This window comes from Pelecanus crispus, chromosome 3 (genome assembly GCF_030463565.1).
Source record: "Pelecanus crispus isolate bPelCri1 chromosome 3, bPelCri1.pri, whole genome shotgun sequence".
Taxonomy (NCBI): Eukaryota; Metazoa; Chordata; class Aves; order Pelecaniformes; family Pelecanidae; genus Pelecanus; species Pelecanus crispus.
In genome coordinates, this window is record NC_134645.1 from 80,113,067 (window position 1) to 80,140,958 (window position 27,892).

General features: G+C 37.8%; 1 protein-coding gene across 1 annotated transcript in view; it reads left to right on the forward strand.

The window, feature by feature from the left end:
• The first annotated feature begins 2,311 nt into the window (after window positions 1–2,311).
• WASF1 (WASP family member 1) overlaps window positions 2,312–27,892 on the forward strand; it is a 31,417-nt gene continuing 5,836 nt past the window's right edge. The window contains exons 1-5 of the mRNA XM_075707941.1: window positions 2,312–2,468; window positions 16,852–16,986; window positions 25,592–25,745; window positions 26,455–26,572; window positions 27,404–27,576. Of these exons, the coding sequence (XP_075564056.1) occupies window positions 2,336–2,468; window positions 16,852–16,986; window positions 25,592–25,745; window positions 26,455–26,572; window positions 27,404–27,576 (713 nt within the window). The 5' untranslated portion in view covers window positions 2,312–2,335. The remainder of the gene's footprint in view (window positions 2,469–16,851; window positions 16,987–25,591; window positions 25,746–26,454; window positions 26,573–27,403; window positions 27,577–27,892) is intronic.

Genomic DNA, 27,892 nt, shown 5'->3' on the forward strand with positions numbered 1-27,892 from the left:
ACCCTTATAACCCAGATCTATATTAGATAGATAGAAATAGGGACTATTTCAGTTTCTTTTATATGTAGATTTTTACTTTTTCTGTGAAAACTTTTCTCTACATACTTGTTTGGACCTCTTTTTAAAAGACTTGCCTACTCTGCTGTTTATACAACAGTATCATTAAAGCAGTAATCAAGAAAGGGCTTTACTCTGGAATTAATATTTAATTGCTTCTGTAGAACATTCCTCACCTATCATTTGTTGTGTTTCTTTTACAGTGACAGAATGGTTCCTTTATTTTCTGTTGGGGAACCGCAATAACGAACCTGTAGTTAAGGGTTTCTTTGGGGTCTTGTCACTGGTGGGAGGAAGGGTTGTGCTCTACTGAGACAGCAGAAGCTCTGCTGATGGGGCCCATTTGATCTCCCTTGCTTCATGCTATACCTGTGTCTTGTACCAGCAGGTATAAAGTCTCACTTTAACTACAAATACTTCCTCATTGCTTCTGTTTGAGTCAGTGTTCAGATTTGCACTTTTTATTTCATTTAGCTTCTATGTAGCAGCTAGCTTTTTAGTACTTAGGTATTTAGGGACTAGAAAGATTTAGGATATTCCTAGAAAATAAAAATAAAAATCTGTTCTTATAATTTACCCCTGCCCCCTGCACACTTCCATAATTTTTACTGTTAATGTTGAGAAACTAAATTACAAAATTTTAAGAACTGTATAATCTTTCCCTTAAGCCAGAGACTAGAAAAATTATTTTCATTGGTTTTTATCCCTCAAAAGCATAAAATATTTTTGATAGTTCTCTCAAGAAAATAAGGGCAGTAGACATGGTGTTAAAATGCAATGAATGAAGTTTAATCAGGTCCTGGAAACACAGAGGTGTTTCTCAGGTAGACTTAAGGATCCTGCCTGTGTCCCTCAGCTTTAAGCCCTGGCCTCAGTGAAAGAATATACTCTCAGGAGAAGTGGCAAGGAGAAATCTAAGCAGTCTGCGAGAGGAAAATACTTCGTAAGTTTTCTTTGACTCTTTTAATTCCCCATGCCATTCTAGGTCGGCAAAATTTCAGCTCTGCCACCATGGCCTTATGTTACCCAAAAAATCTCTCTGTTTTGACCAAGTAAAGATAACAGCAGCTAAACATATACCATAGGGAAGATGCATTCTGTGGCACAACACGAAGCCCTGGCTGCCTCCTGGGAACATGTGGGGATAAAGCTTCTAGCAGAGGACAGGTGAAGCTGTGGCAGGCTGTCCGGTTGAGGGACTAGGACTACAGGTTGCGTTGCAGAAAACTTCTCTGCCTTGCAGTCTGGAGAAAGTGCAATCTCTTCCGCAACGGAAAGGGAGACTAAGTTATACCAATACCAAGGGTATCCATTCTCTGCATATCAAATAGGAGTTTTGCATTGGTCATTCAGAGTTTTAAATGACAGATGATGGAAAAATTACAGAATTTTAGGGAATCCATTTTTCATCAAGAAAAGTTTTAGTAGACAGATCTTAATAAGCAGCGCTAATAAGATGAGAGGCATAACTTGCCCCCAGGGAAACTCCTTCCAGTCAGTGCCGTGGGTGCAGAAAATTACAAGCCTGGGATTCACAGCCTGACATGATTCTTATGCTGTCTGCAGAGCTAGGAAAGACTCTTGATTAATTTAACATATGTGGATTTGGAAAAGTGCGGAGGGCTTTGCACTACAAGTTTACTGAGGAGACTTTTGTATTTGGAAGATGCGTTCTTAGCTGAATTTATTGCCAGTAGCAGTGTAGGTGGAAGGGAAACATCTTCTCTTTTCTTACCTTGATTAGGTATGATTTAGAAGGGATGTTTAGACTAGAAGGGTGACTCCTGCTAGTAACGTGACACTACATAGTGAATGGATCATACCTACCTTTCAGATGGAATAGGCAACTAGTTTGACTTTGACCTCATAATAAAGGGAATTTGTTGTTGGACTTTGCCCGGCCTGAATAAGGAAGTAGTCCATCAAGAAGGAAATACTTCTTTAATGTTTTTGTACCGCAAAGATTTTCCTGTCTTTTTTTGCAGGGGGAAAATGAAAAAAGCGTGAACTGTAAAAAAATTATTTGTCAGTTCATTGGCATCTGAGTCAGGTAAAGGTTTAAAGAGAGAGAATGAAATAGTCTTTCATTGGGCAAAGAAGGAAAGATTTATGTACTCACAGAGCAATGAATTCCATCAGTACTATGGACGTATTTTTATCTTGTTAGGATTAGTCAATTTAACTTTAGATGTAATCTGAATTTAAAATACAATTAAACTTATAACAGTATTTTGTCTCCTTTCTTTACAGGTTTGCTGGTCCTCTGATACATTCCAGAATGCCGCTGGTAAAAAGAAACATAGACCCCAGGCACCTGTGCCACACAGCTCTACCCCGAGGTATCAAGAATGAATTGGAATGTGTCACCAATATCTCCTTGGCAAATATAATCAGACAACTGAGTAGCCTAAGTAAGTACTTTGTCCTAATAGCTGTATTTAGAATGAATATATTTTACAGTCATAGTTTTTGTGGTTGAAGTAGGAACACCTTTTCAAATTCTCTAGCCTTGAATGCACTCCTTTTGTGGTTAGTGACTAGCATGGACTTCTGTGAAAGAAAGCTACGATTTTTTCCAGCAGCGTGTCTTAAAAATGTTCAGCCATATATTTCTGTTACCAGTGGAATGTGACAGAAAAAGATACCTGGTAGTTAATGGAGTCAGTAATTGCTAACCTTAGAGCAATTCTTGAGTAGGGAATATGACATAATGAGGAATACATCACCGGTTGCTTAATTCTCTTAACTTAAACCCTTGGTCATGTTGTGGTAAATCAGGAAAAAAATGTAGTGCCTTCTAAAATAATAAACCCAGAAATGTAATTATTACATAGTATTTCAAACAGCTAAAGATTTTTCTTCCTTCTTCTCCCTTCTGTCAACAGTTTTTCCCTCAGTGTATTTGAGAGGAGTGAATACTTCTTGAGCTCTAGAACTCTGAAGGAGTTTTTCTGAAAAGGCTGGTTTCTGGGTTGTTTTTTCTTTTAAGTTACAGCAACTTTAAAAAGTTGTCAGATGAACCAGCATGATAGCATTTTGAATTTGCAATACTACAGGTGCTTTTTAACTACTAGGACATTAGTAAGACTACCAACACATTAAATATTAAAATGTGCATGTGTATCCATCTACAATGTGAAAAGCCTTTCAGCTCCATCAGTATCTTATGGTCATAGGTGATGTAGCCTAATTTGTTAAATAGATTGATTTTAATTATTGGTTTGATGGTATACTGTATGGTGACTCTGTTTTGGCAGCCTTTCAAATGTGTTAGGGTGCTATTAGGTTGAAGACTCTAATTGAGGACACTGAATTATGCAATCGAGACAGGAATGCTTACAGCACATAAATATGAATGTTATTAGTATAGCTGCTGCAACAGTGAGGAAAATAACTATTTAAATTCTTTTCAGTGAAGCAAGAGCGTATCAGATTAGGATGCAGTGTATGATCAGCATCTGTGGTCTTGCTTCATTCTGCCAAAAGCCCTTCTCAGACTCTAGCCTCTTGTGTACTAGCTTCCCCTTCCAAGTCACTCTTACTAATATTGTATTCATTTATTTTAGTTTGCTTGTTTTAAAATTCTTATTTGATTACATACTCCGTCTAGGGGAATTTCCTTTTGTAGGTGGCATACCAAATTTACATTTGGAAGTTTCATTTGACCTTTAAAAAAAAAAAAGCAAATGACTTGGTTTTTCAATTTTAAAGGACACCAACTTCTAACTCAACACTGTGGTCTTGGTGCTTACCTATTGAGATTTGCCTGCCTTTGCTATGTTTCCTTGGTATACAGAGATTATGCCTGACATTGTGTATGCAACTGCTCAGGAAGAGGTCAGGATGAAGCAATACCAAGAAAGAACTCAATTAAGGGAGAAAAAAAGTAGTGAAGAATTTCCATTGAATGCTCCCACATTTGTTATATGGTTTGCCTAATGTATAGCACAATTAGACACTTTCAAGGAATTGTAACCAAATGTAACCATAATTATGTAAGTTCCTTTTCTGTAAAAGGAATGTGGTTCTGTGTGAAGTGTGCATACATAGGGATGAGCCCTAAATTGGCTGTTTTCACTTGAGAGGAGCTTCTGTCATGAACTTGGGACTCACTAGCAGTCAAAAAGACATGCAATGTTGGAAATGACAAAGAAGGTAGGAGGGGGAAATGCACTAGTTTACTCTGCAATAGCAAGCCCAGAAAAGGTCATTCAGAATTTTTTTTTAAGTAAGTTAAACACTTCTGAGCAGGACCTGTTACTTCAATGTTTTGTTCTTCCCTCTAGATAGCATCATGGTGTTTGTAGGTTTTCTGCAGGCAGTGTTGATACCAACTGAAGTAAGTTTTTGGTTTATACTGTGTAGGTTTTCAATAAGAAAACATTTTTTCCTACAATTATATAGAACATGTTTTGCAAAATAATCCTTATTTCTCAGTAATGTTAAGGATTGCACTATAAAAATGGAGATCATATTACAAAGGTACGTGAAAGTATTTCGTTCCAGAATTCTTTTAGCTTTTCTGCCTGTTTGTGCTAGTAGCAATACAATTCCAAAAAGATTTGGGGGTCCTGGCATAGGAATTTTGTCTCTAACGTGCTTAAACCCAAATAACCAGTCTTCACTTGGTGTGTCACTGGTGTACAGCGAGGCCTGCTGACGTGCAGATAAATTTTAGTAGTTGCCTGTGAGTCACAGCCAGCAGACATGGTTTTGCAGCAGTCCCCTGGCAACCAGCTTCTCTGCAGTCCTTCCCTTTTTGTTTTCTGTGGATAATGTGTATGTTTGAGAATCAGCCTTTAAGTTGTAGATGAAATGAGGCTTCACCCTGAGAGCGGAAACTTAGTGTTCTGGTAGGGGTTCATTTCCTTTAAACTAAAGCTGCTTTTGCTTTTGATGGTAAAGTTATGCAAATTTAAATGAATGGTCTTTGACCTGATTAGCACTTAGTCATTTCTGCCTCTAAGATTTTTCAGTTACCAGCCCGCAAATAGAGGATTAATCTCCTGCCATTATGACTCTCATTCTTAAACTTTCTTCTGATATGATATTGACAAAGAGCACTGTGATGGAATTAGATCCTCCAGTACTTTAAGTGATACCAAAAAACATTATTTAGAAAAGCTAAGTATAGAGTTTTGTCGTGTATGTCATTAGATCTCCATTCTTGGAGATATTAATAACTTGACTGGATTAGTCAGGCAACTGGATCCAACTGGATCTGCTTTGAGCACAGTGATGGACTAGATGACTTCTGGAGGTCTTTTCAACCTGAACAGGACTGTGTTTCTATGATCTTGGATACTATGTGTAAGTAGGACATGCCTGCAGAAACAATACCTATTAAATGACAGGAATTCTGTTTGCCTGTGTTTTAATATAAAATGAAAAGAGCTTGACATCAGTATGTCAGTGATAGTTGCCATGTGTCTCCATACAAATTCTCAATCCTTTCATAGTTTATTTGATGTGTTGCTTTTAATTGTTCAGTTTGAGAAATTTTTTGACCTTTAAAAGAAGTAGAGATGAAAGGATGAAATGCTTATTTCTGCTTTGAGTGATAGCCCTTGCCTTTCTCCCTGGAGCATGAAAACACATCAGTCTGTCTTGACACAACATAAAAAATTGCCAGTAAGTAATTTCTTTTCCCCCTGTCTATTCCCAGTCTTCTCTAACTTCATAAAAAGATCCATCTTCTGACAGCTTTTCTTAGCACTGTGACAACAGAAATTCTCTGGACAAGCTGTTTTAGTTTCCTAGCCACTCTTCCCTGTATTTCTTGCTTCCTGACTGTATCTGCTTTGGAGAAGTGCTTGCTTTTTTTTTTTCCCCGCAGTATTGAAGATACCTTAATACTCTAGTACTGCCCGAGTTGGTATATGTCGGTGTATGTCAAGCTATAGCATTCCAGCATACGTGAAACACAACTGATAGCGCTGTGCAGCTGTACCATTGTTAGAAGATGGATAAATAGTAACCTCCTCATTTTGTTCACAGCTATTGACCAATCTTGTTTTTCCTTTTATTCAGCTGTTCCCTGTAAACAGAATCTTAGTACCATGTAAGAAACCAAACTGATAGAGTTTGTTCTTGGCCCCAGTCTCTGACACCTCTATCTGGGGAGAAGAACGTTACTCCTTTTGAATATGTTCCTTTAATGAATGTTTATATTGCAGGCATTCAGACCAGAACTTTTATTCAGTCACAGCAAGATGTCATTTCCCTTTTTTCCTTCTACCTCTGTATAAAGAAAGAGAATGCTGCATAACTCTTGTCTGCTAAGCTCGAGTGACTTCTATGTTAGCGAAAACAATTTTCAGTTAACATTGAACCTTCAGTAGCCTTTCCCCTCTTTCTATCTTTTCTTTGTACTATTTCCTATTTTTGCCATGTTCTCCTAGTTAGTTATTTCTTTTCCTTGCCCCTTATTTGTTAGTTTTCAGGAGTGAAACCCTGACTTTCGAGCATATTATTTCTCCCCCGCTTTTTTTTTCCCCTCTCAGATGCTTTTAACTTTTATTCCTTATTTTTTGCTTACCATGCCATCCCCTTGAGGGTTTTAAACACTGCTCGTCTTGTGAAAGACATTTTCTCACCTCAGGAAGACCTTCAGTTTGCCATGGCTTAAGGTGTTAACATTCAATAAGTGGGAAATGTTTCTCCAGAAAGTGTCTGGAGTGCAACTGATCTTTAGAACCAGGCCTCTTCAGCTCACAGGCCAGCCTCTCTCCCTTCATCCTGTGTGGACAACGTCTTCAGCACATGGTGAGGCCCCCGCATGTTGCATGATTGGAGGTAGGTCTCTGCAGACCTGCAACTAGAGCTTCAGTCAGTGTTCCAGAACCAGCAGAGTCCTTGCAGCAGGTCCTGCTCTGGGAATCCTCCTTCTCACTGTGCTCACAAGCATATTGAGCGTTCTCTGTGAATTTTCTTCATTAGTCACCCCTCTTTCTTCGATATTACTATGATTGCCAGGGAACACTAGAGAAAGTGTTCTTATACACGTGGGGCAAGAGAACTGATGGACTTGAAAGCTAAAGGCTTACTCAGCTTTTCAGAGACCCCCATCCTCTCAAAGACTCTATCTAATTTCGTGATGTTGTCTCCCCAGCAGTGGCAGTGTTAGCAGTGTGGTGCTGTTTCATGTCCACCTCGAATGATAATGAGGGGATGAGCAAACGGGCAGTAATTTCTCACTGAAAACAACTATGTGTTAGCAGAAAAAAGACCTACCTGTCATTAATTCCTTGCCTACATAGAGTAGTGAATTCAGGTGATACTAAAAAAGGAAAGGAAGAGCAAGACTTGCCTGTGAAATGATCTTTGGGACTGGTGCCTTCAACATCAGGTTCAGCGCTCGGCAGTCTCTTTCACAGATTTCTGAATACCTAATGGATAATCTCAGCCAGTTTACTTGATGGTGTCCTCAGTGGGAGATAAGCAATGATAACCCAGACCTCCATGACTGGAGATTTTTGAAAGCTGACTTTTTCTTCTTGGATGTCAACAAGATGCATCAGACCTGCTCCAGAGGTGGCCTTTAATAGAGTTTATTTGATATTTTTGATACCCTGGTCAGGTGGTCTGATAAATCCCTAGTTCAATTTTGCTGGCTAAAGGAACCAAGTTGTCTCTTCAGTACTCTGATATTCCTCTTACAATCCTTAAATCCAGTCCTTGTGGACTGCCCTTATACCTTCATAATGATAGGTTCCTAATTAGCATCACTGAACTATATTTAGTACATCATTTTTCAGAGCTTGCTCAGCCATAGCCACTAAAGTTCTCGAGGATCTACCAAGGTTCTGATATCCAAGCCTGGGAGACAGTTCAGTCTCCTAGCTTTCAGTCCATCTCCTACCCACCGAGCTGTGAGACTGAAATGATCCTGATGAGAAGCAAGCCTAGGGTTTCAAGTGAAACTCGGATATACCTTGATTTTTGCTAAAACATTCAGTTAAATAAAATTAATGTAGTGAAGATCTGGAACTGAAGCAATAGGCAATGCATTATATGTCTGAATTAACAGAGGAGGAAAAATGTATTAATAGACTTAGAATAACTTTCTTGTTTTGCTTTATAAAGGGACCCTGGTTATATATTGTTAGCGGCTTATGTGGTAACTAATTATCCTGAAAGAATATTTTCTAATATATACACTATATTGTGTAGGAAGGAACTATTTAGTAGTGAATAATGTAATTTTGCATAGTGTAAGTATATTGGGAAGGGATTGTGCAGTAGGACATGAGACAGGTTTTACAGCTGCTTTTGTTCTATGGTTTTATTTTTTAGAAAATGTACTGGGAAAAAATATTGCTTAGTGTGTGAATGGGATTGAAATAATAGAAATCAAGGAATGATAGCCTATAGGTGGGTAACAGACTGAGTTCTTAGCTTATTCTTTCTGATATTTTATCAATTTCTACAGCTTTTGAAAAAATCAAATTTGCCAAACCTATGTTTTTAAACTGTAATAATACTGAGGTTTGTATATTTCAATATATCAAGGTATTTACTATTTTAATATTAAAATAACATTCAATAATATTAAATTTAATGACATCATACCTCGTTATACATTGCATTTAATAATGTAATGGCATGTTTAGGATATTAAATATTTTTATAATTTAATTCCAATGATAAGTATGTTGAATTAGATTTTGTTTGTGTACGTGTTAACCCTGCTGCCCACCCCCACCCCCCCGCCCCCAAGCTCCAGAAGTCTGACAGATTAGTTAAGGCTCAATCAATTAATTCTGGCAACATTGAACAGTTGTCTCATTTTGATTGTCCTGCTTGATGCATCTTGCATTGGCCTGAGATTTACCACTCATCCTCTTGAATTTCCAAAAATGATGCTGTTTTATGGCGTTGAGCACTTTAGGTACTAGATTTATTTATCCAGATAGCTACTTAAAATTTAGACCATGGTTCCTAGAGGCTGCTGATGCTGTAACTGATCTGTGGGATGCTGTTTCAGGTTTAGATGCAGCTGAATGGTTTGGAACTCTTTTTCTTTAAAAATGCAAAATGATAGTAAAGAAGTGGCTTCTTCCACAAGTCCTGCTTCAGGACTTGTGTTCCACTCTTTGTCTGAGAGCCTGTAACTAAATCTGATGGTAACTGATCTAGTGTTGTAAAATGATTAATTTAAATGTCCTTTCCTTAAGGTTTGCTAATGGATACAGCATAGAGAATGCCATAGTTCAGGTGAATTTAAGGACTGGAGTTTTGAGGGGAGTGCTAATTTATGCCCCAATCCTGCAGCGTGTTAGTGTAGTTCTAGGAATTTGTACAACACAATATATAAGACTTACAAGACATCTCTTTGCCATGCTTTGTTTAATTAGCTTGAAATAAGGTTCAGAACCTTACGTTGTGATTGTAGTTTACTTCAGTTCATTTGATAGGTAACCACTCTCCCAGAACAAGACAAAAATAACATTTCTTTTACCTTAGTATCCCTTCATATTAGTGTATTGCATAGTTAGAAATTATTCATTTGTGCACAGAAGCCAGTGCTGGACAAATGTTTAAGAAATTATGGGAGAAAATTAGCAGATAAATCAAGAGAAACAAATGGTGAAAGAGGAGAACTGTAAAACTGATCAGTCACTTTTTCAGATTTTATAAGCCATTGTACGCTTAGTGCTACAGTAATGAACAGGAGTGGATGATACATGTTTTGGTGGTCTTAATCTCAAAAAAAAATGAGGAAGGTAGTGAGTAGTATTATTTTTATTCTATTTCCAGCTGGTAGCTACTAGCTAGTATTCTATTTTCAGCTTGTAGGCCTGTTTTAAATGTCAGGAAAATAGTTGTTCAAAAAAGGCTATCAAATCAGACACACGTTCTTGGGGGGCGGGGGGGGGGAGAAAGGACTACACATAGCTTCAGAGACATTTTATTTGGCTGTCACAAAAAAGGACGTTGACTGACACCAGAGGGAGCTGCATTCCTGTATCCCTTCCTTACTGAAGGGTTAATTGTGAATAGAGCCCTTGGAGACAAGAAAAAAGCTGTGAAAAGAATAATGAGGTGAATAATACATTCCTTAATTAAAAATAAATAATAATGTATTATTTTATTTAAATGAAAACATAATAACTGCCAGTATGATGTACTGAGAAGAAAAGCTAGTAATATTGGAGGGAATATGACTTGCCTTTTGAAAATGACAAATTTTGGTATATTTCTGGTCAATTAAGCAAGTTTTGCAAATACAGTAAAATAATCTTTTCACAGATGTTAAAATAATTTCTTTGCAGAAGTCTATATTGTCATTTAATTTAATAGGCAAATAAGATCGCTGGTCTTTCTAATCTGGTATTATTTATCCAGTTGTGACCAAGATCCTAAGGCATTATAATTTTAGTTGTCATAGTCAGCTGTCATTCTCTTTATTGTACTGCATGAAACAAGAGTAGAGTTTTTCATCAAGCAGCCCCATAATGATGTAAATTTTCTGAAGTGTTAATAATATACTTTGGAATATTCATTCTGTATAATGGGATTAATTTTGATTCCATACTCTTCTAATACTCTTCTAGCATATTACCTGTAAATTAAGTGGAATGAGATCAGGTTTGTTTACTCATGTATTTTTTTTCTCATAAGATTTTTTTTTAATCTATTTGAGTCTTTGTGACACTTTGTTCAGTGTTATCACCTCTAATTGAATCTTTCATAATCCATTCAAAATTGAAGATATATTCATATGGAATACACACAGAGATGGCAGCATAAACAAATACTGGATTATAAATGTTGTATACATATATACGTTCACACATAGTATTCTTTTGAATGGAAGTTGTACATTTCACTGAAAGCAAATGTTTTGCTTTGCTTGAAAAAGCATTTAGTGAAATACACTTCAAGCTAATAAAGAGTCTGCCAACAGGCAGACATTATGGTTGGCATACCACTTCAAACACAACAGGTTGTTTTTAATGTATTTCCCATTTGAGGATTAGTGTTCATAAGCACAGGTAAATTATTCCTTGCAATGTGTTTGTGGCTGTATGCAACAATAAAAAGATTTTTGAGACAGATATTTGCAATTGGAGCTCATTAGTGAGGTAGATGAATTGTAAGCCTGATGAAATAGTATAGATAAAGGAAACTGTAGTCTTAAAGTACACCTATAAAAGGGAAGTTGTTGGATTTTAGAGCCCTGCAATTTACTTTTTATTCTATACATGACATTTTACACTTGATTTTAATTTTAATTTGCATGTCTCTGATTATTATGAGTTGTCTTAATTAAAATGAATAATATCAATATATTATCTGAAATACATTAAATTTGTAGCAAATGTATATTAAAAGTTTAGTAATCTTGCTTTCAGTGGATCACATTTTTAAGTAATTTCTCTTGCTTCAGATACAGGTTAAAGATTTTCAGAGTTTCAAGACATATATTAGAAAGTCTTGTGTTAGGTGAGTTGCCAGCTAAATAGACTTTACTAACTTTCCGTCTCTATTTTACCGTGGACTGGTAGTTAAAGACAAAGGTTCTAACAATGGCTGCACCTTTGGTCTGCTTCTCACTGTGTCTTATAGCAGATGCTCCAAGAATGAGAGCAAGGCAAGCGTGTACAATACTCCTACTAACCCAGCCTCCAACTCTTTCCAGCATGGAAGCCTCTTCAATCAGCTGGTGTTTCTGTGTATTTACTAATGCTCAGTGTGTTTCTTTTCCATGACTTAGTATTGTTGGCAAACTTTAATCTCATTTTTTTAGGTAATTTACGGATATCTTGAATAGCATGGGTCCCAGTACAGAAACCTATGAAAACTCACCTTTCCTAACTGTGAAGACTGGTGATTTACTCCTGTCCTCTGTTTTGTACCTTTTGAGGAATTATTTATCTGTGCCATGTCATTTCTTTTTTATGCCCCATTTGTTAAGTTTTCCTAAAAAGCTTTGATTAAGGACTTTCAAAACTCTCTTGGAAATCTAACTACATCATAGCTCTCCCTCCATGTGCTTATAAACCCTTGAGACATTTCACTTTACAAAAGTTGTGTTGTCTGTTCTCCAACAAGTCATCCAGGTGTCTGCTAATTCAGTTCTTCGTAATGATGTACACTAATTTGTCTGGATGGCAGGCTTACAGGCCTGCAGCTCTCAAGTTGTTCCATGGAAAGAATTTTGAACGTTACTGTTGTGCTTGCCACCTTTCAGTGTGTATTAAGGAGATTTACAAATTGTTATGAGGGATGGTGTGCTAGCGAGGTCCTTCAGTCTACCATCTCAGTGGAGGTAGGAGATGGAGATCTATGCGGCAGCAAAGACGCAAGGGTTATTGATATGTTAGAAACTGCAGAAGCACCTGAGAATGGTCATGTAGGAATTAGGGATTCTCTCCCCAAAAAGGTGGCAGGATCAATAGCCCAAATGAAGTGCATCTACACCAATGCACGCGGCATGGGCAACAAACAGGAGGAACTGGAAGCCATTGTGCAGCAGGAAAACTATGATATAGTTGCCATCATGGAAATGTGGTGGGATGACCCGCACAACTGGAGTGCTGCAATGGATGGCTAGAAACTCTTCAGAAGGGATAGACAAGGAAGGAGAGGCAGTGGGGTAGCTCTGTATGTTAGGGAGTGTTTTGACGTTCTAGAGCTTAATAATGGTGGTGATAGGGTTGAGTGTTTATGGGTAAGAATCAGGGGGAAAGCCAACAAGGCAGATGGTGGGAGTCTGTTATAGACCACCCAACCAGGATGAAGAGGCAGATGAAATATTCTATAAGCAGCTGGGAGAAGTCTCACAATCGCTAGCCCTTGTTCTTGTGGGGGACTTCAACTTACCAGATGTCTGCTGGAAACAGCAGAGAGGAAACAGTCTAGGAGGTTCCTGGAGTGTGTGGAAGATAACTTCCTGACACAGCTGGTGAGGGAGTCAACTAGGGAAGGTGCCCCACTGGACCTGTTAGCGAACACAGAAGGACTTGTGGGTGCTGTGGTGGTTGGAGACTGTCTTGGGCATAGCAATCATGAAATGATAGAGTTTTTGATTCTCGGAGTGGGGTCAGCAGAACTGCTACCTTGAACTTCCAGAGGGCAGACTTTGGCCTGTTTAGGAGACTGGTTGACTTGGGAGGCAGTCCTGAAAGGCAAAGAGTCCAGGAAGGCTGGACATTCTTCAAGAAGGAAGTCTTAAAGGTGCAAGAGCAGGCTGACCCCATGTGCCAAAAGATGAGCCAGTGGAGAAGATGACTGGCCTGGCTGAACAGAAAGCTGTGGCTGGAACTCAGGAAAAAAAGGAGAGTTCGTGACCTTTGGAAGAAGGGGCAGGCAACTCAGGACTACAGGGATGTCGTGAGGTTCTGCAGGGAGAAAATTAGCTGAGCTGGAAGACAGGGACTGGAAGCAGAATGAAGCCCCCATAATCCAAGGGGAAATGGTTAGTGACCTGCTACACCACTTAGACACACACGACTCTATGGGGCTGGATGGGATCCATCCAAGGGTACTGAGGGAGTTGGTGGAAGTGCTCACCAAGCCACTTTCCATCATTTATCAGCAGTTCTGGCTAACCAGGGAGGTCCCAGTTGACTGGAGGTTAGCAAATGTGACACCCATCCACAAGAAGGGCCAGAAGGAGGATCTGGGGAACTACAGGCCTGTCAGTCTGACCTCAGTGCCGGGGAAGGTTATGGAGCAGATAGTCTTGAGCGTCATCACACGGCACGTACAGGACAACTAGGTGATCAGACCCAGTCAGCATGAGTTTATGAAAAGCAGGTCCCGCTTGACTAACCTGATGTCCTTCTGTGACAAGGTGAACTGCTTAGTGGATAAGGGAGAGGCTGTGGACGTCATCTGCCTGGACTTTAGTAAAGCCTTTGACACCATTACCCACAGCATTCTCCTAAGGAAGCTGGCGGCTCATGCCTTGGACGGGTGTACTCTTTGCTGGGTAAAAAACTGGCTGGATGGCCAGCCCCAAAGAGTTGTGGTGAATGGAGTTTGCCAGCAGCCAGTCACAAGTGGTGTTTCCCAGAGCTCTGGTTTGGGGCCAGCCTTGTTTAATATCTTTATCAATGATCTGGATGAGGGTTGAGTGCACCCTCAGTAGGTTTGCAGATGACACCAAACTGGGTGGGAGTGTCGATCTGCTGGAGGGTAGGATGGCCCTGCAGAGGGACCTGGACAGGCTGGATCGATGGGCCGCGGCCAACTGTATGAGGTTTAACAAGTCCAAGTGCCAGGTCCTGCACTTTGGACACAACAACCCCATGCAATGCTACAGGCTTGGGGAAGAGTGGCTGGAAAGTTGCCTGGCCGAAAAGGACCTGGGGGTGTTGGTCGACAGCCAGCTGAACATGAGCCAGCGGTGTGCCCAGGTGGCCAAGAAGGCCAACAGCATCCTGGCTTGTATCAGGAATAGCATGGCCAGCAGGAGCAGGGAGGTGATTGTCCCCCTGTACTCGGCACTGGTGAGGCCACACCTGGAATACTGTGTCCAGTTTTGGGCCCCTCACTACAAGAAAGACATTGAGGTGCTGGAGCGTGTCCAGAGAAGGGCAACAAAGCTGGTGAAGGGTCTGGAGCACAGGCCTTCTGAGGAGCGGCTGAGGGAACTGGGATTGTTTAGCCTGGAGAAGAGGAGGCTGAGGGGAGACCTTATCGCTCTCTACAACTACCTGAAAGGAGATTGTAGTGAGGTGGGTGTTGGTCTCTTCTCCCAAGTAGCTAGTGATAGGACGAGAGGAAATGGGCTCAAGCTGCGCCAGGGGAGGTTTAGACTGGAAATTAGGAGAAATTTCTTTATGGAAAGGGTGGTCAAGCATTGGAACAGGCTGCCCAGAGAGATGGTGGAGCCACCATCCCTGGAAGTGTTCAAAAAATGGGTAGATGTAGCACTTTGGGACATGGTTTAGTCTAGTCTACCCTTGATTGGTTTAGTGTGGACTTGGTAGTGTAGGTTAATGAGTGGACTGGATGATCTTAAAGGTCTTTTCCAACCTAAACGATTCTATGATTCTATGACAATAGGAAATGGCCTCAAGTTGTGTCAGGGGAGGTTTAGATTGGATATTAGGAAAAATTTCTTCACCAAAAAGGTCATCAAGCATTGGAACAGGCTGCCCAGGGAAGTGGTTGAGTCCCCATCCCTGAGGGTATTTAAAAGACATGTAGGTGTGGCACTGAGGGACATGGTTTAGTGGTGGACTTGGCAGTGTTAGGTTAGTAGTTGGACTCAATGATCTTAAAGGTCTTTTCCAATCTAAACGATTCTATGATTCTGTGATTTTAACACTTCACTGGCCATTTTGTTCATTTAGTTTTGCAATTTTTATATAGTCCCTTCAGTTTCTTTGAGCCTCCCACAAAGAAGAGTTCTGGCATGAGGGTCTCTCCAGTTCCTTTCACTGAACACCAGTGGAAAGTGTTAAATTAGCTTGTCTGCAGGGGTCTTTTCTTCTGTGAGTACTCCTTTATACCTTCATTACCAGTTGGCTCTACAGACTCCCTGGCAGGCTTTCTTGTTCCTCATGTCTTTGAAGGAATATTTATGATTAGTTTGCTGGTTGTTCCTCAAGCTAGTTTTGGGGTTTATGTTTAATATGCCAGAATTTATGATCCTTTCTATTTTCTTCATCTGTACATTTCTTGTGATATCCACTTTTGTATTCTATGGTCATGCTGGTTTTCTGTTGCCATTACCTAAGTCTCATAAATGGTATGCGCTGGCCTTGTGCTTACTACGTATTATTTTTAAGTATTTTTCACAGTACCTGTAGGGATTGAATTTTTGTCCTTTTGATATCTTTATTTAAAAATGTTCTCATTTTTATGTATGCTTCCAAATGTATTGTTCACCAAAAGCAAAATTTTCATAACTATCCTATTGTACCTGTCAGAACTTGTGTGCAAAACAGGTAGTTAGAAATTTGTGAGATTTATACTTCCAAAACCAACATAAGTGCACAAAGAGTACACAAATTACATAGGCACAGTATCATAGAAAGTTTTAAAGCTATCATGTCGTATTTCAGAAATGTGGCTACAAATTTGGCTGGGCAGTCTGGTGGGTTTTTTCAGTAGTATTGGCAGACTACTCAAGGTGAGTCCGGGGGGCATCAGAAGTACTATATAGCGTACTCTGTAGAAGAGAAACTTGTTATGGTCCTTTTCCTCATGATACTTGAATCTCCTCTTTTGGGCTAAATGCGTATGTCCATTGAAGTGAACAAAGGAGATTCTTCTTTTACTTTAGTATAAATTGGTCAGTTACTAGAACTTTGATCCTTCAAAGTGGGATTTATTATTTTAGTGTGTATTTTTGAATAAGCTGGTTCTAATTAACCTAGATGTAAATATCTGATCTTCCATTTTTGAAAGGTCCTCTGTACAGCAGGAGTGGAAGCTGTGCTTCATTTTGAGAAATGTTGAGATAAATTTAGCTTGGAAAGATTAGTTATTGCTCATACAGCAGCAGCTTCAGATGCTGGAAGTTATCCTTTTATACATATCCAAGAAACTAATCAGTCTAGTTCCTTGCATATCAGCATAGTTAAATCAACTTATACCAACTGAATATCTGTCCTGTCATGTATTAAATAATTTCATTTCTGATAAATAAACTACAAATTATATATTTAACTTTTCTTTACTTTTCTGAAGCATTCTTAATGAGCTCAGTAAGTACAGGTTGTTACAACTGATACTCATGCATCTTAGATTTACTTAAAATAGACATCTTTTTCAAGGCAAACTCATTTGGCTGTCTTGTGATATGCTTGAATATTTTTTTTTTTCATATTTCAGGTAAATATGCTGAAGATATATTTGGGGAACTTTTCAATGAAGCACACAGTTTCTCATTTAGAGTCAACTCCTTACAAGAACGTGTAGATCGCTTATCTGTCAGTGTTACACAACTCGATCCAAAGGAAGAGGAATGTAAGTTAACTCCTGCATTGAAGATTTCTTATTTTGTCACCCAGGCACCACTGATACATGAAATGGAAATAATAATAGATTAAATTATATTTATAAGAACACAGAGCAAAGCATCATGAGAAAGATGTCCGTTTCTATTTCTGCTACAGGTTTCTTTTATAGCCTTGAGCAGTTTTCTGAGCTCAACATTTTCATGGTTACTGAACAGTACTGTTACCAATGAATTTACATTAAAACTGCTACAGGAGTATAATACAGTGGTATTATGTATTAGTGTTAATAATATTAATAATGCTGTATATTAGGTGAATAATGCTTGGAGAGAAGTCATCTCTTTTTTTAAGCTTCCTACTAATTCCCATAGGATGTAACCATTTGTCTAAGTAGGACTTTTGCATTAACTTGTTACTGTCTTTCTGTATGAAGTTACAGTTGTATAGCTCAATTTATTGATGCTATATATCCCCTTGGATTCTTTGTAAATAACTTTAAGTATTATAAATATTGTTTAGCACTGAGAACACAAGTACTTCCAAAAGTCAGTAGGATATGGCTCGTGCCTATAAGATAGAATTTGTATGGGATTTAAATAATGCATAGGCTTTGTGATGACTACAGGACTATTGACCGCCTAATATGCAAATGCCATGAAGCTTTTTTGCCTTCCTGGCTATCTGTTGGTTACAGGTGGAACTATGAAAGGTCTTGTAACCCCAAACAGTTCTAGGGTGTTCTAGACTATATGGCTAAGACCTTGAAAGTAGAGCAACATCCTATCATGAAAAATAACTTCAGATTTCTTGTGGGATCCAATTTTAAAGTATAGAAAGCTATTTCAGTTAGTACTGTATAATAGTTGTGTGTCATTCAGGAAGAATGAAGTGTCAAACCAGGAGCATGGTCTTCAGGCTGTGTTTAGTTACCAAAGTTGAAATTTCACTAATAGCAAAATTAAGCTAAGGAAGTTCTGATTCTGTATGTTGTGTGGCATTAATTTTAGAGCAGGTTTCGAAAGACAACTATTCATAGCTAGTAGCAAATTTGCCACAAAATATAGTGACTTGCTTAGGGGAATTCTTACGTTAATGGTATTTTCCAAGTCTCTTGACAACTAGGCATAAATCATACATGTACACCTCTTTTTCCAGTAAAATACCATGTTTACTAGGATTGGATAATGACAAAAATCCTTCCTGTGTACAGTAACAAATTGTCAGCAATGGTAATCTTGTAAGAGCTGTAATACTGCAGAGTGCTAATGTCATTTCTGCGTTTACCCTTGACAGCCTAGTTTTTTGTTTAAATCAGAGTGGGATATATGTTGATATGGCATATTTAGTATGGCAGCCATTCACATTTCAGGAAAATGGAGAGACCATTTTAAGTCATCAAGTTAAAGCATCTAAGGACGTTACAGGATAGCAAGATGGAAAATTGTACTTTCCTGTTTAAATGGCCTTTGACAGTTTTGGCTGTAGGTTTCAGTACTAAGTATGCATAACTATTTGATGTTAGAGAATTGCTAGAAATATTTTTAAATAGTATGTAGTCCCAAACGCACCAGATCAATAACTTTTCACAGTACTGTGTATACTGTAGCATTTGCTAAACTGTATAGCTAAAGAAAGGGACAGACATCACGATTAAAGAAAACAAGGCTGAAAAGAGGTCTACTTGATCAAGTCCAGAGTGGCTAAGTGTGACTCGAATCTGATACCCTGGATTTGTCTCTCACACCATAGAATAGCAGTGACTGCTAGTACTTCAGAGGAACACATGCAGTCCTCAGTGTCAGGAACTGTTAAATGACTATTTTTATTAACCTAAGAATATCCAGTCCTTGTGCCATACCCAGTGTTCCTTATTGACAAATGTCTGCCCAGAATGAGTCACCAGATGGTGACAAAGGAGATGAGAGGAAATTCGATTTCCTTAAAAATTAGGCATCAGGAAACTGTTTCTCCTTCAGTATCCTATTTTGGGCTTGAAATTTAGAAGCTCATCACAAATGAGTCTTGTTTTAGTCCTGATCAGGGCTAATATACCTGGAGGATATACACATGAAGGTGTGGAAAAAACATTTGGATTTACCTTTCTTGCCTTTCTTAACCCTCTATGCAAGAATTAAGCAAATTTCAGTACTGCTGTTCAGCTAACAGCATGTGTAAAACGGGCTATACTTGTAAAATGAGTCTCATTCGCTAGTTCTTTGCCAGCAGGCAGTAATAGAAGATTTAATGTGTTCCTTTGGGCCCATGCTATTACACAAGAGGAAGAAATTAAGATTCATTTAAAGCTAAGTGGCATGAACGAAAACAGCCCAAGTCAGATTCATTGAATGAGGTGCAGATACTTGACAAGATGTTTCTGGTAGAGTCAAAGTAATAAAAAGCTCTGAATTTTTTGAATAGTCTGTGTGTTTTCTCATTTTGAATTATTACAGTATCTCTGTGAAAGAACAAAACCATATGAAACCAAGGTTAGGATTGTATCCTGAAGGAACTAACTCCTGGTGCGCAATCTTTCATGGAAGAATTACAATGAACTTGGTTTGAATTATTGCACTGTTTTCAAGTTCTTGATTTCACAGAATTATTAATTTTATATTGTAATCAGGGTTTTTTTACATACTTTATTCTTTTTACATACATGTGTTTTTTTTTCCTTTCAGAAGAGACACTAAACTTTATTTTAATTGTACAGGAAAATAGCCTATAGGTATTCAAGAGTTATCATATCTGGGGTTTTTTTTAGGTTTGGGAAAACACATTCTTGCTATGGTGGGTGAACTCAGGTTGATGGTTTCAGTAGCTCTGCAATATAAGATATCCTCATAGGTCAGAAAATAAAGCCCAAGAGTATAGTTTCTTTGCAAGCATTTTTATTTTCAGTATTTCCTTTATAAATAACATTACTAACTCGCTCCATATATATGCAATATTTGTAAGTATAATAACAGATTTTTGTTAATTTACCACATTTTTGTGAATTTGTGCCATTAAGCTTGAAGTACTACTATGAGTAAATAATTTAATATCTGTAGAAATCTGACAGTTTTTAAAAGAATATTCATTCTAGCTTTTACGTTGTTCTTTTTTGAAATGCTGATACGCAGTATAGCTCTGATGTACATTAGTATTAGAAACTAGTTGTGTATCACTCAGAAATAAACAGTATCATGGCAGAAGGAGAATTTGTGAACTAAGAGTTTATCTGCATACTTTGGTATTAATTTACTGGTTCTTTAATATGAACTGCCTAATTCTATTTAAATCTCAGACTGGAGGGGATTTTAGTCTCAAAGGCAGTGTATCAGATTCTTGATTCATACAGCATATCTGTTAAAACTGACAAGCAACTTAAAAAGCATAATGGCAGAAGTGCGATGGGTGAGCAGCCTGGCGTACTTCAGGAAAGGAATCAAACAATGTTGTGAATTGTATTTCAGTAGGTTTCTGGCTTTGAATACATGTGCTTGGTTTTTTCCTAAACATTCTAGAAATACTGCCCTGTCATAGAAAGGATAGTAGTTCAGAAGTTTTGCTGGATTGTTGCTAAGGAGAGATTTGTGGTTTTGCTATAGGCAAAAAAGGTGTCATCTGGTGGGGAGAAACCTAAAAAGCTTGACAGCTTATTGTGGTCTGTATACTCCTGAAAATAGGAGACTGTCAACTTTCAAATCAGGATACTCAGCCCATTGTGAGACTTAGAAGAAAGGGTGGTATATCTCATTTTAAGGGGCAGCTCACTTACCGTCTCTAGCCTCTGAAGAGGAACTTGGTGACTTGAGTATAAATGTGATCAAAGTTAAAAACACGGAGCACATGAAAATTGAGTCGTGACCTCCAAGTGTAATATGTTAATGTGGAGAATACCACTACTGTCAAGTCATTCATAAGAATTTTTACCCCCAAAGTCAAATAAAGAAAAAGACTGTTGAATTAAATCATATAGCAGGTCACTTTTCCTGCCATATCTCCGCTTAATTGAATGTTGGATTTGAGGGCATCTCCCTCTCAAAGATCTGGGCAGATGGGCTGAGCTCCAACTGTTCTCCATGCTTTTCTTCCAATTTTCTTAACCCATAAATTGAACTAAGGGCTATTTAGTAAGTAAATCAGTTTTAAATTAGTTGGCCAAGGCTTTATAGTTCAGTGGTAAAGCCATGATATTGCATAATTAGTATTTTGTATATAAAAAGTGGGATCTGGACAAAATGTCATTTGCTAAATAATGTGGTGGTTTTGTTGAGACTGACCAGCAGATTCACTGCTTAATGCAGCTGGGTGATTCACGTCTTCCCCAATGGGCTGCTCAGGGCTCCCTGGTTCTACATGCTGCATTTAAAGCAGTTTCTCAGTTCTCTTAAACTGATTGCTCTAACATTTACATCTTCTTTTTGTTTACCTGTAGTAGTTAAGCTACATACATTCCCTATCCAAAGAGTGCTTGAGCTGTTTTGGATTTTTTTAAATCAATATTTCAGAAAATTTGAATTTCTTGTGTTAGGGACAAGCCCAAAGGAGAGTAGTTTCTGTTCTGTGGAAGTGGTCTCTCTGCTTAGAAACTATTAAAACTGCAGTGACCAGTCAGAATTATTATGATGGCAGAGAAAGCTAACATGTGTGCGATTCTAGGCATTGCTGAAGTGGATAATCATTAAAAAAAATATATATATATACACACACATAAAGTAGAAATCAGACTTCAGGATTGCGGCGTCTTTAGGGACCAAATCACACAAATCTTTATCTGAAGAGGATTTTTACCACCCCCACCCCCCTCAATTAATTACCTTTAACTGGGAATCTTATGACTAAGTTGTTCATTCGATATTGTCTGTCTGTCTTCCCTGCACTTTTCAAATCACTGGGTAGGATTTTGAACAGAGAAACGGGATTGTGGGCAACTGAGCCCATTGATTTGTATATAATTTCCCATAGTCATTCAGTTCTGCAAGGAGTCATAGCTGTGGCATTCAAGAGTTCACAATCTTAAAAGTTGTCAGCATGGAATTCCACAGAAAGTGTTGAGAGAGCAAGCTTTTAAAAGGAATATATATTATTTATTTATTTACCACCTTTAGGAGAACAGTAGGTTTTTGCCTAGAACTGCTTCATAAATTGTACATTGCAGAGAGTTTAAAAGAATTAAAAAATCTGGTAGCAAGGCTTTTTTTCTTCTGGTGAGGTAAAATAAAATGTAGTATTTAATATCTTTGAAATGTAAAAGTAGCTACTTTTTATTAGTGCACTGAAGTGCTCCATACCTGACTTTTACTACAAATTGGGGATTGCAGTTTAATGAGAGGAAGTAAAACTTTATTATGTATATATATTACTGATGTGTTCTTTTATTTATTTTGTTGTTCAGCCCAGAAGAAACCCAGTTATTGTATCTCATTAGAGTGCGATTTAAATACCCTTTTTTTGCCAGTTCATTGCTGGTTATGAATGAAAATGGACTGGCATCTCTTTTTCAAAACCAAATGTACAAAAGGTTGGTAGTTTAGCTTTCTGACAGAGATAATTTTTAATTATGTGGAATATATTGTGGTGTACAGAAAGTTAGACTGGCTGATATAACAGGTCTTTTCGTACCATCCAAACAACAGACACAGTAAAGATAAACTGGCATTTGTTCAGATTGTTGAATGAATGTTTTAACTTAAATTGTGAACATCTCAATGTTTAAGGAAATTATTTAAGACCCCATTTTTTGTTCATTGCAGTAAACTCAAGTGTTGTAGCAGATGGACTTTCAGGAAGATGTATCCATATGAAATTTAGGATCTTGGGCTACACGAACGTTCTGGTGCTAGTTAGGAATTAGGCAACTGGAAGCTTAAATTTATCAGCATCAAGTCAAATGCCTGCAGCATTTCCAACTCCTCCTTCAGTGTCTCGTCTCTTCTCACACCTGAATTCATACGCCCAATTTGTTTGACCTGTCCTCTTGCTGTGCCAGGTTGTCAAGCAGCCAAAGCTAAGTGGCCGGATGGCCAGCGAGGTTTTCGTGTATTCTCCCCCCTGAGGTGGCAAGCCACGCAGGGCTTCTGTTTCTTAGCCAGCTGGCAAGCTGCACAAATGGCTTTGTAAGCCAAACCGTGCACAGCCCAGGGTTAGGCTGTGCTTGCAACGCAGGATTTACCTGATCCCTGTCTGTAGGCCAGTTGAATCAGTGTCATGACTCTCAGCATTTTGTGTGCCACGTCCTTTCATTTCCTTAGTAATGTTGCCCTAATTATAGTTGGTTGTTTTGAATAATGGCATGCTTTTCAGTGAATGCTGGTCATTGGGTATCAGCGCAGGAAAAGCTGTTAGCTGTTTGAAATTCCATAGTGTACGTTTTTCTATGAAGACCTTTGCTATGTAGCTTAGTTTTAGAGGGAACGTAATCGACACTTATTGTTGGGGATTGATTGATTATCCTCAGGTGTGTTATCCCCTTGTACATGTTTACAAAAAGTGGAGATTTAAAGAAGAAAACAGAGATTATGAATTGGACTGGCTGTATTCTATTTGCTCAACGAAGAGGTTGAGAAACGCTAATAAAGAGTTTATAGAACAACGTACATCCCAATAATATGGTGACACATGCTCTGTGAGAGTTTTAGTATTAAAACAAAGAACTGTATTTATTGGAATAAATTAATTTACTTCATTGCCTTTAGAATGTACACAGGTTCAAAGAGAATTATACTAACTTTTTTTTTTGTTGGCATAGTCTCCAGTAAGTGACAGACAGTTTAAAGACTTCCAGGATTGCCAAGCATCTCTGAACAAGTACATTTGGTGAGATTTGTAAAACCAACAAGCCAAAGGAAAAACAGCTGAATCTAAGACTAGGTTTTTAGATGAGGTAAACCTCAGTTCTTCTAATTGTGAACTTTTGCCAGCAAATAACAACCTGTACTTCATGACAGGCACAAAATATATATGGTTATTTATGAGTGCAAAAATACCTGCAGAAATTGAGACTCCTAGCTGACATTCATACATTATAATACTTCTTTCACACACTTAAAAAGGCTTCTGAGCAGCTAATTAAAGGTATTAAAAAGAATAAAAGACAGAGTAATGAAACAGAACCTCAGGGTAAAAAGGAGAAAACTTCTCCAGGAACACACAGCCTTGCCAACTGTAATAAACTTCAAAAGCCAAACTGAAAATCAAATAAATCCTATCTTTAGCCTCACAAAGGATGGTGCCAATACGCTTAGGTAAGAAGATAGAACATTCCAGGAATTGCAAGTCCTCTGGAAAAAATCCTGCCTTCTGCCCCTTTGTGATCATACAGTAGAAATCCAGCTCTGTGTATGTGCGTGTGTACGTATGTATGTATGTGTACACTTGTATGTATTACAGGAACCAGAGTAAAATGCAGCTTAAACAGATGGACTCTTTTAAAAAATTGTTGCCAAAGGCCCCAGTGATGCGGGGGGGTGTGTGTGTGTGTCCTCTTGTCTTGAGTAAAGGGGCACTACTGTCAACCTGTTTGTATAAAATAAACAATTATTTATAGATAAAATGCATGTGCTGAAAATACTCTCTTTGCTAGTATGTCTTAAAACTGTTTTCAGTATTGTTTGTGATTTATTAAAAAAAACCCCAAACCAATGAAAAGGGCTGCTGCTTTATCTAGTGAAAGTCTAACACTGGCCGCAAAGTTAGTCTTGAGACGTACCTGGGCTCCACAGATGTAGTAACTGGCGATCGGGGAGGGAGAGAAATATGAGACTGCACAAGTACACTGTTTCCAGAATTAAAAGTGCAAGTTTCATCAGTTGCGGTCACTTTTCCATTGATCTTTTTCTAAATTTTAATGATTGTGAAATAGAAAAAGATATTTGGGCTTTAACAGCAGTAAGTCAATAGATTTCAAATCACTGTTTAATCTATTGTGTTTACCTAGTGTTATTTTCCTTTGAATCTTACATAAAGATAATTGATTATTCCTAACTACTGTGCTTAAAAACTGAAGGTGTCTCACCTGAATTAAACAGTCTGATTAAAAACAACATTTGACTCATTTCATGTGTTGAAGCATAGTATCACCTCCCGCTAAAACTCACTGATAGCAGTCACATAAGCTCAAGTGATGATTTGCTGGTTTGACATCTCAGTGGGCCTTCAGTGGGACTGCTACCTACGTGCAAGGAATGCAAAGTTTGGCTTGCTCATAGTATAAAGGCAAAATCTATACCTCAAGATAGACAGTGTTTTTTTAGTACCAAAAGGATTGTGAAATGGAGTTGGTAAATATTATTAGGTACTTCTGAACTACAGAATGATATAGCTACAGTAAGCAATTTATTGGACTACTTTGGAGAGGCAGACTTCTGATACCTATCCAGGTGAGCAAAAATTTCCTGTGAAGCTAAATAGAGGATAATGTACTAGAACATCACAAGCATGTTTTTCACATAATCTGACAATATCTTGCTGTGGCAGTAGTGCTAGATGAATTTATATTTCCTGTAAAATACATAAGATACTAGTATTAATGCTTAATATTTATATTCTAAGCAGCATTAAGCAATTGCAGATTAAGCCAAATAAACTTATCTTTGGTGTTTTCTTTAAATGGCAATATCCCCTTTCAGTGTCACTGCAGGACATTACAATGCGGAAAGCTTTCCGGAGTTCCACAATTCAAGATCAGCAGCTGTTTGACCGCAAAACTCTGCCTATTCCTTTGCAAGAAACTTACGATATTTGCGAACAGCCTCCTCCACTTAACATTCTCACCCCTTACAGGTTAGTAAAATAAAATTAATCAAAACCAATTTCTAGCTTATTTTATGTAATAGAGATGCTATATCCAGGCACCTTGCTCATGTTGAGTAGCACTTGAGTACTTAAGGAGCCACACTAGAAAACTGTGAAGCTGCTGGAGGAATACAGGCAGCAGAAGATATTATAAGCATTAAAACTTTACTCCACTTTACTCAAATTTTACCCAGTATAACAGTGGTAAGAAAAAGCCATTTTTATAATCTGTATTTATTAAACTGTGTAATGCTCTTGGATGCAAAGAAAAAAAGCAGTAGAAAGTAGAGGAGATAAGTATGTAGAAAGAAATGTCTTTAATGGAAATGAACGTTGTTTGCTGTCCCGAAGTCAGTTTGAATCAGTAGTTGAACACGAGCAGCCACACAAATTTGCTCATTATTTTAAGAGCAAGATTTCAGTCAGTGGAATGGGAGTCCTCTGATTTATGATACTCTTTTTTTGTCTACAGCTTGCATTAAAGTTACTTTTCTAAAATCAGGACCTTGAATACAAGGAAAGATAGTAAAGAATGATGCCACAGGAGGTCAATGTTCATCTTTTTAATGTTCTTCAGTAAAATATCTCAGGGTCTGACATACTAGGTATTCCTTAATATGCCTTTCCTTTGCCTTAATATTTGGATTCATGTGTTGTCAAATAAATAGTATGCCCTGTTTGTGTCATCGTATTTCAGGGATGATGGAAAAGAGGGTTTGAAGTTTTATACCAATCCTTCATACTTCTTTGATCTGTGGAAGGAAAAGATGTTGCAGGACACTGAGGACAAAAGAAAAGAAAAGAGGAAGCAGAAGGTATATATGTTAGCTTTATACAGCTTCTGGTGTTTTTTTCCTGGAAAGGGTTTACTTGCAGATACGGTACTTTTTTTGGTTATGCAATTAATAACAATCCAAACTTTACAGAATCATCTTCATTCAACTAAAACTACTTGTATTCATTCAATTCCATCAACTTTAACAAATAAATATTTAATAATAATAATAATAATAAAAAAATAATAATATAGAAGGGCCTAGAGCTTTCATGCTGCCTTAATGTAACTAACAGGAGGTTTGCCAAAACTTGTAAGTCTTCTAGCAATGACTCAAAAAGGAGAAAAAAAGGAGGAATACTGCAAGAATAAAGAATTTCACTGGAACGCTTTTTTATAATACAAAATTCTGACAATCTTACAAGTGAAAAAGCTTGAATGACATTCTAATAGATATGTTTACTCTAAACTACAAAGAAATTAGTAGGAACAGAGCACTTTGTTTATATTTTCTTAAAATTAAATAAACACTTTTGCAAAGGTAATGCTACTTTTTTGTTTCACCATTATTCTGTGTATTTTATACATAGACATAGTAAATATAAGTGTCAGATTCATAATTTCATTTCAGACTTAGAATAAAAAGCTAGTTATACAGTTATTTTTCTCTGTATTATTCAGCTAATTATCCACTAGACTGAAGCTTCTGCCTCTTAAAAATCTTTTTGGTTTATGTATCATATTCAGACTGAAAGTAAATTTTTCTTGCACTTGAATTGGGATTGTTTTTCATTATTTTGTGGCTGATGTTTAAATGCAACTGATTAAAAAACACTTAGTTGTCAGTTTTGTTTACACAACTCTCCTACAGCAGAAAAATCTAGATCGCCCTCATGAACCAGAAAAAGTGCCAAGGGCACCTCATGACAGACGGAGGGAGTGGCAGAAGTTAGCCCAAGGTCCGGAGCTCGCAGAAGATGATGCTAACCTCTTACATAAGCACATTGAAGTTGCTAATGGCCCAGCTTCACATTTTGAATCAAGGTTTCTTTTTATTTTTTCTATCCTTTATTAAGTACAGATATTCATACTACATAGTGAACATGCTTGAGAAATGGTAAAAGATGAGATGCTACTGCTATTCTGGAAATGCACTGGAAATCGTTGGTTAGCTCAGTCAAAACTCATTTTTAAAATATTTACTGTGTCCTTAAAGGAGTAGTTATTGTCTTGTTATTTTTAAGAGTAGCTTGTATCCTTGAGGATGTGTTGTTGTGCAGCTTTAAGAAGGTATAGTGTCACTGTTGCAAGCTTGCCACCCAGGTGTGTCACTACATTCCAGTCTTGACCTACAAAATGC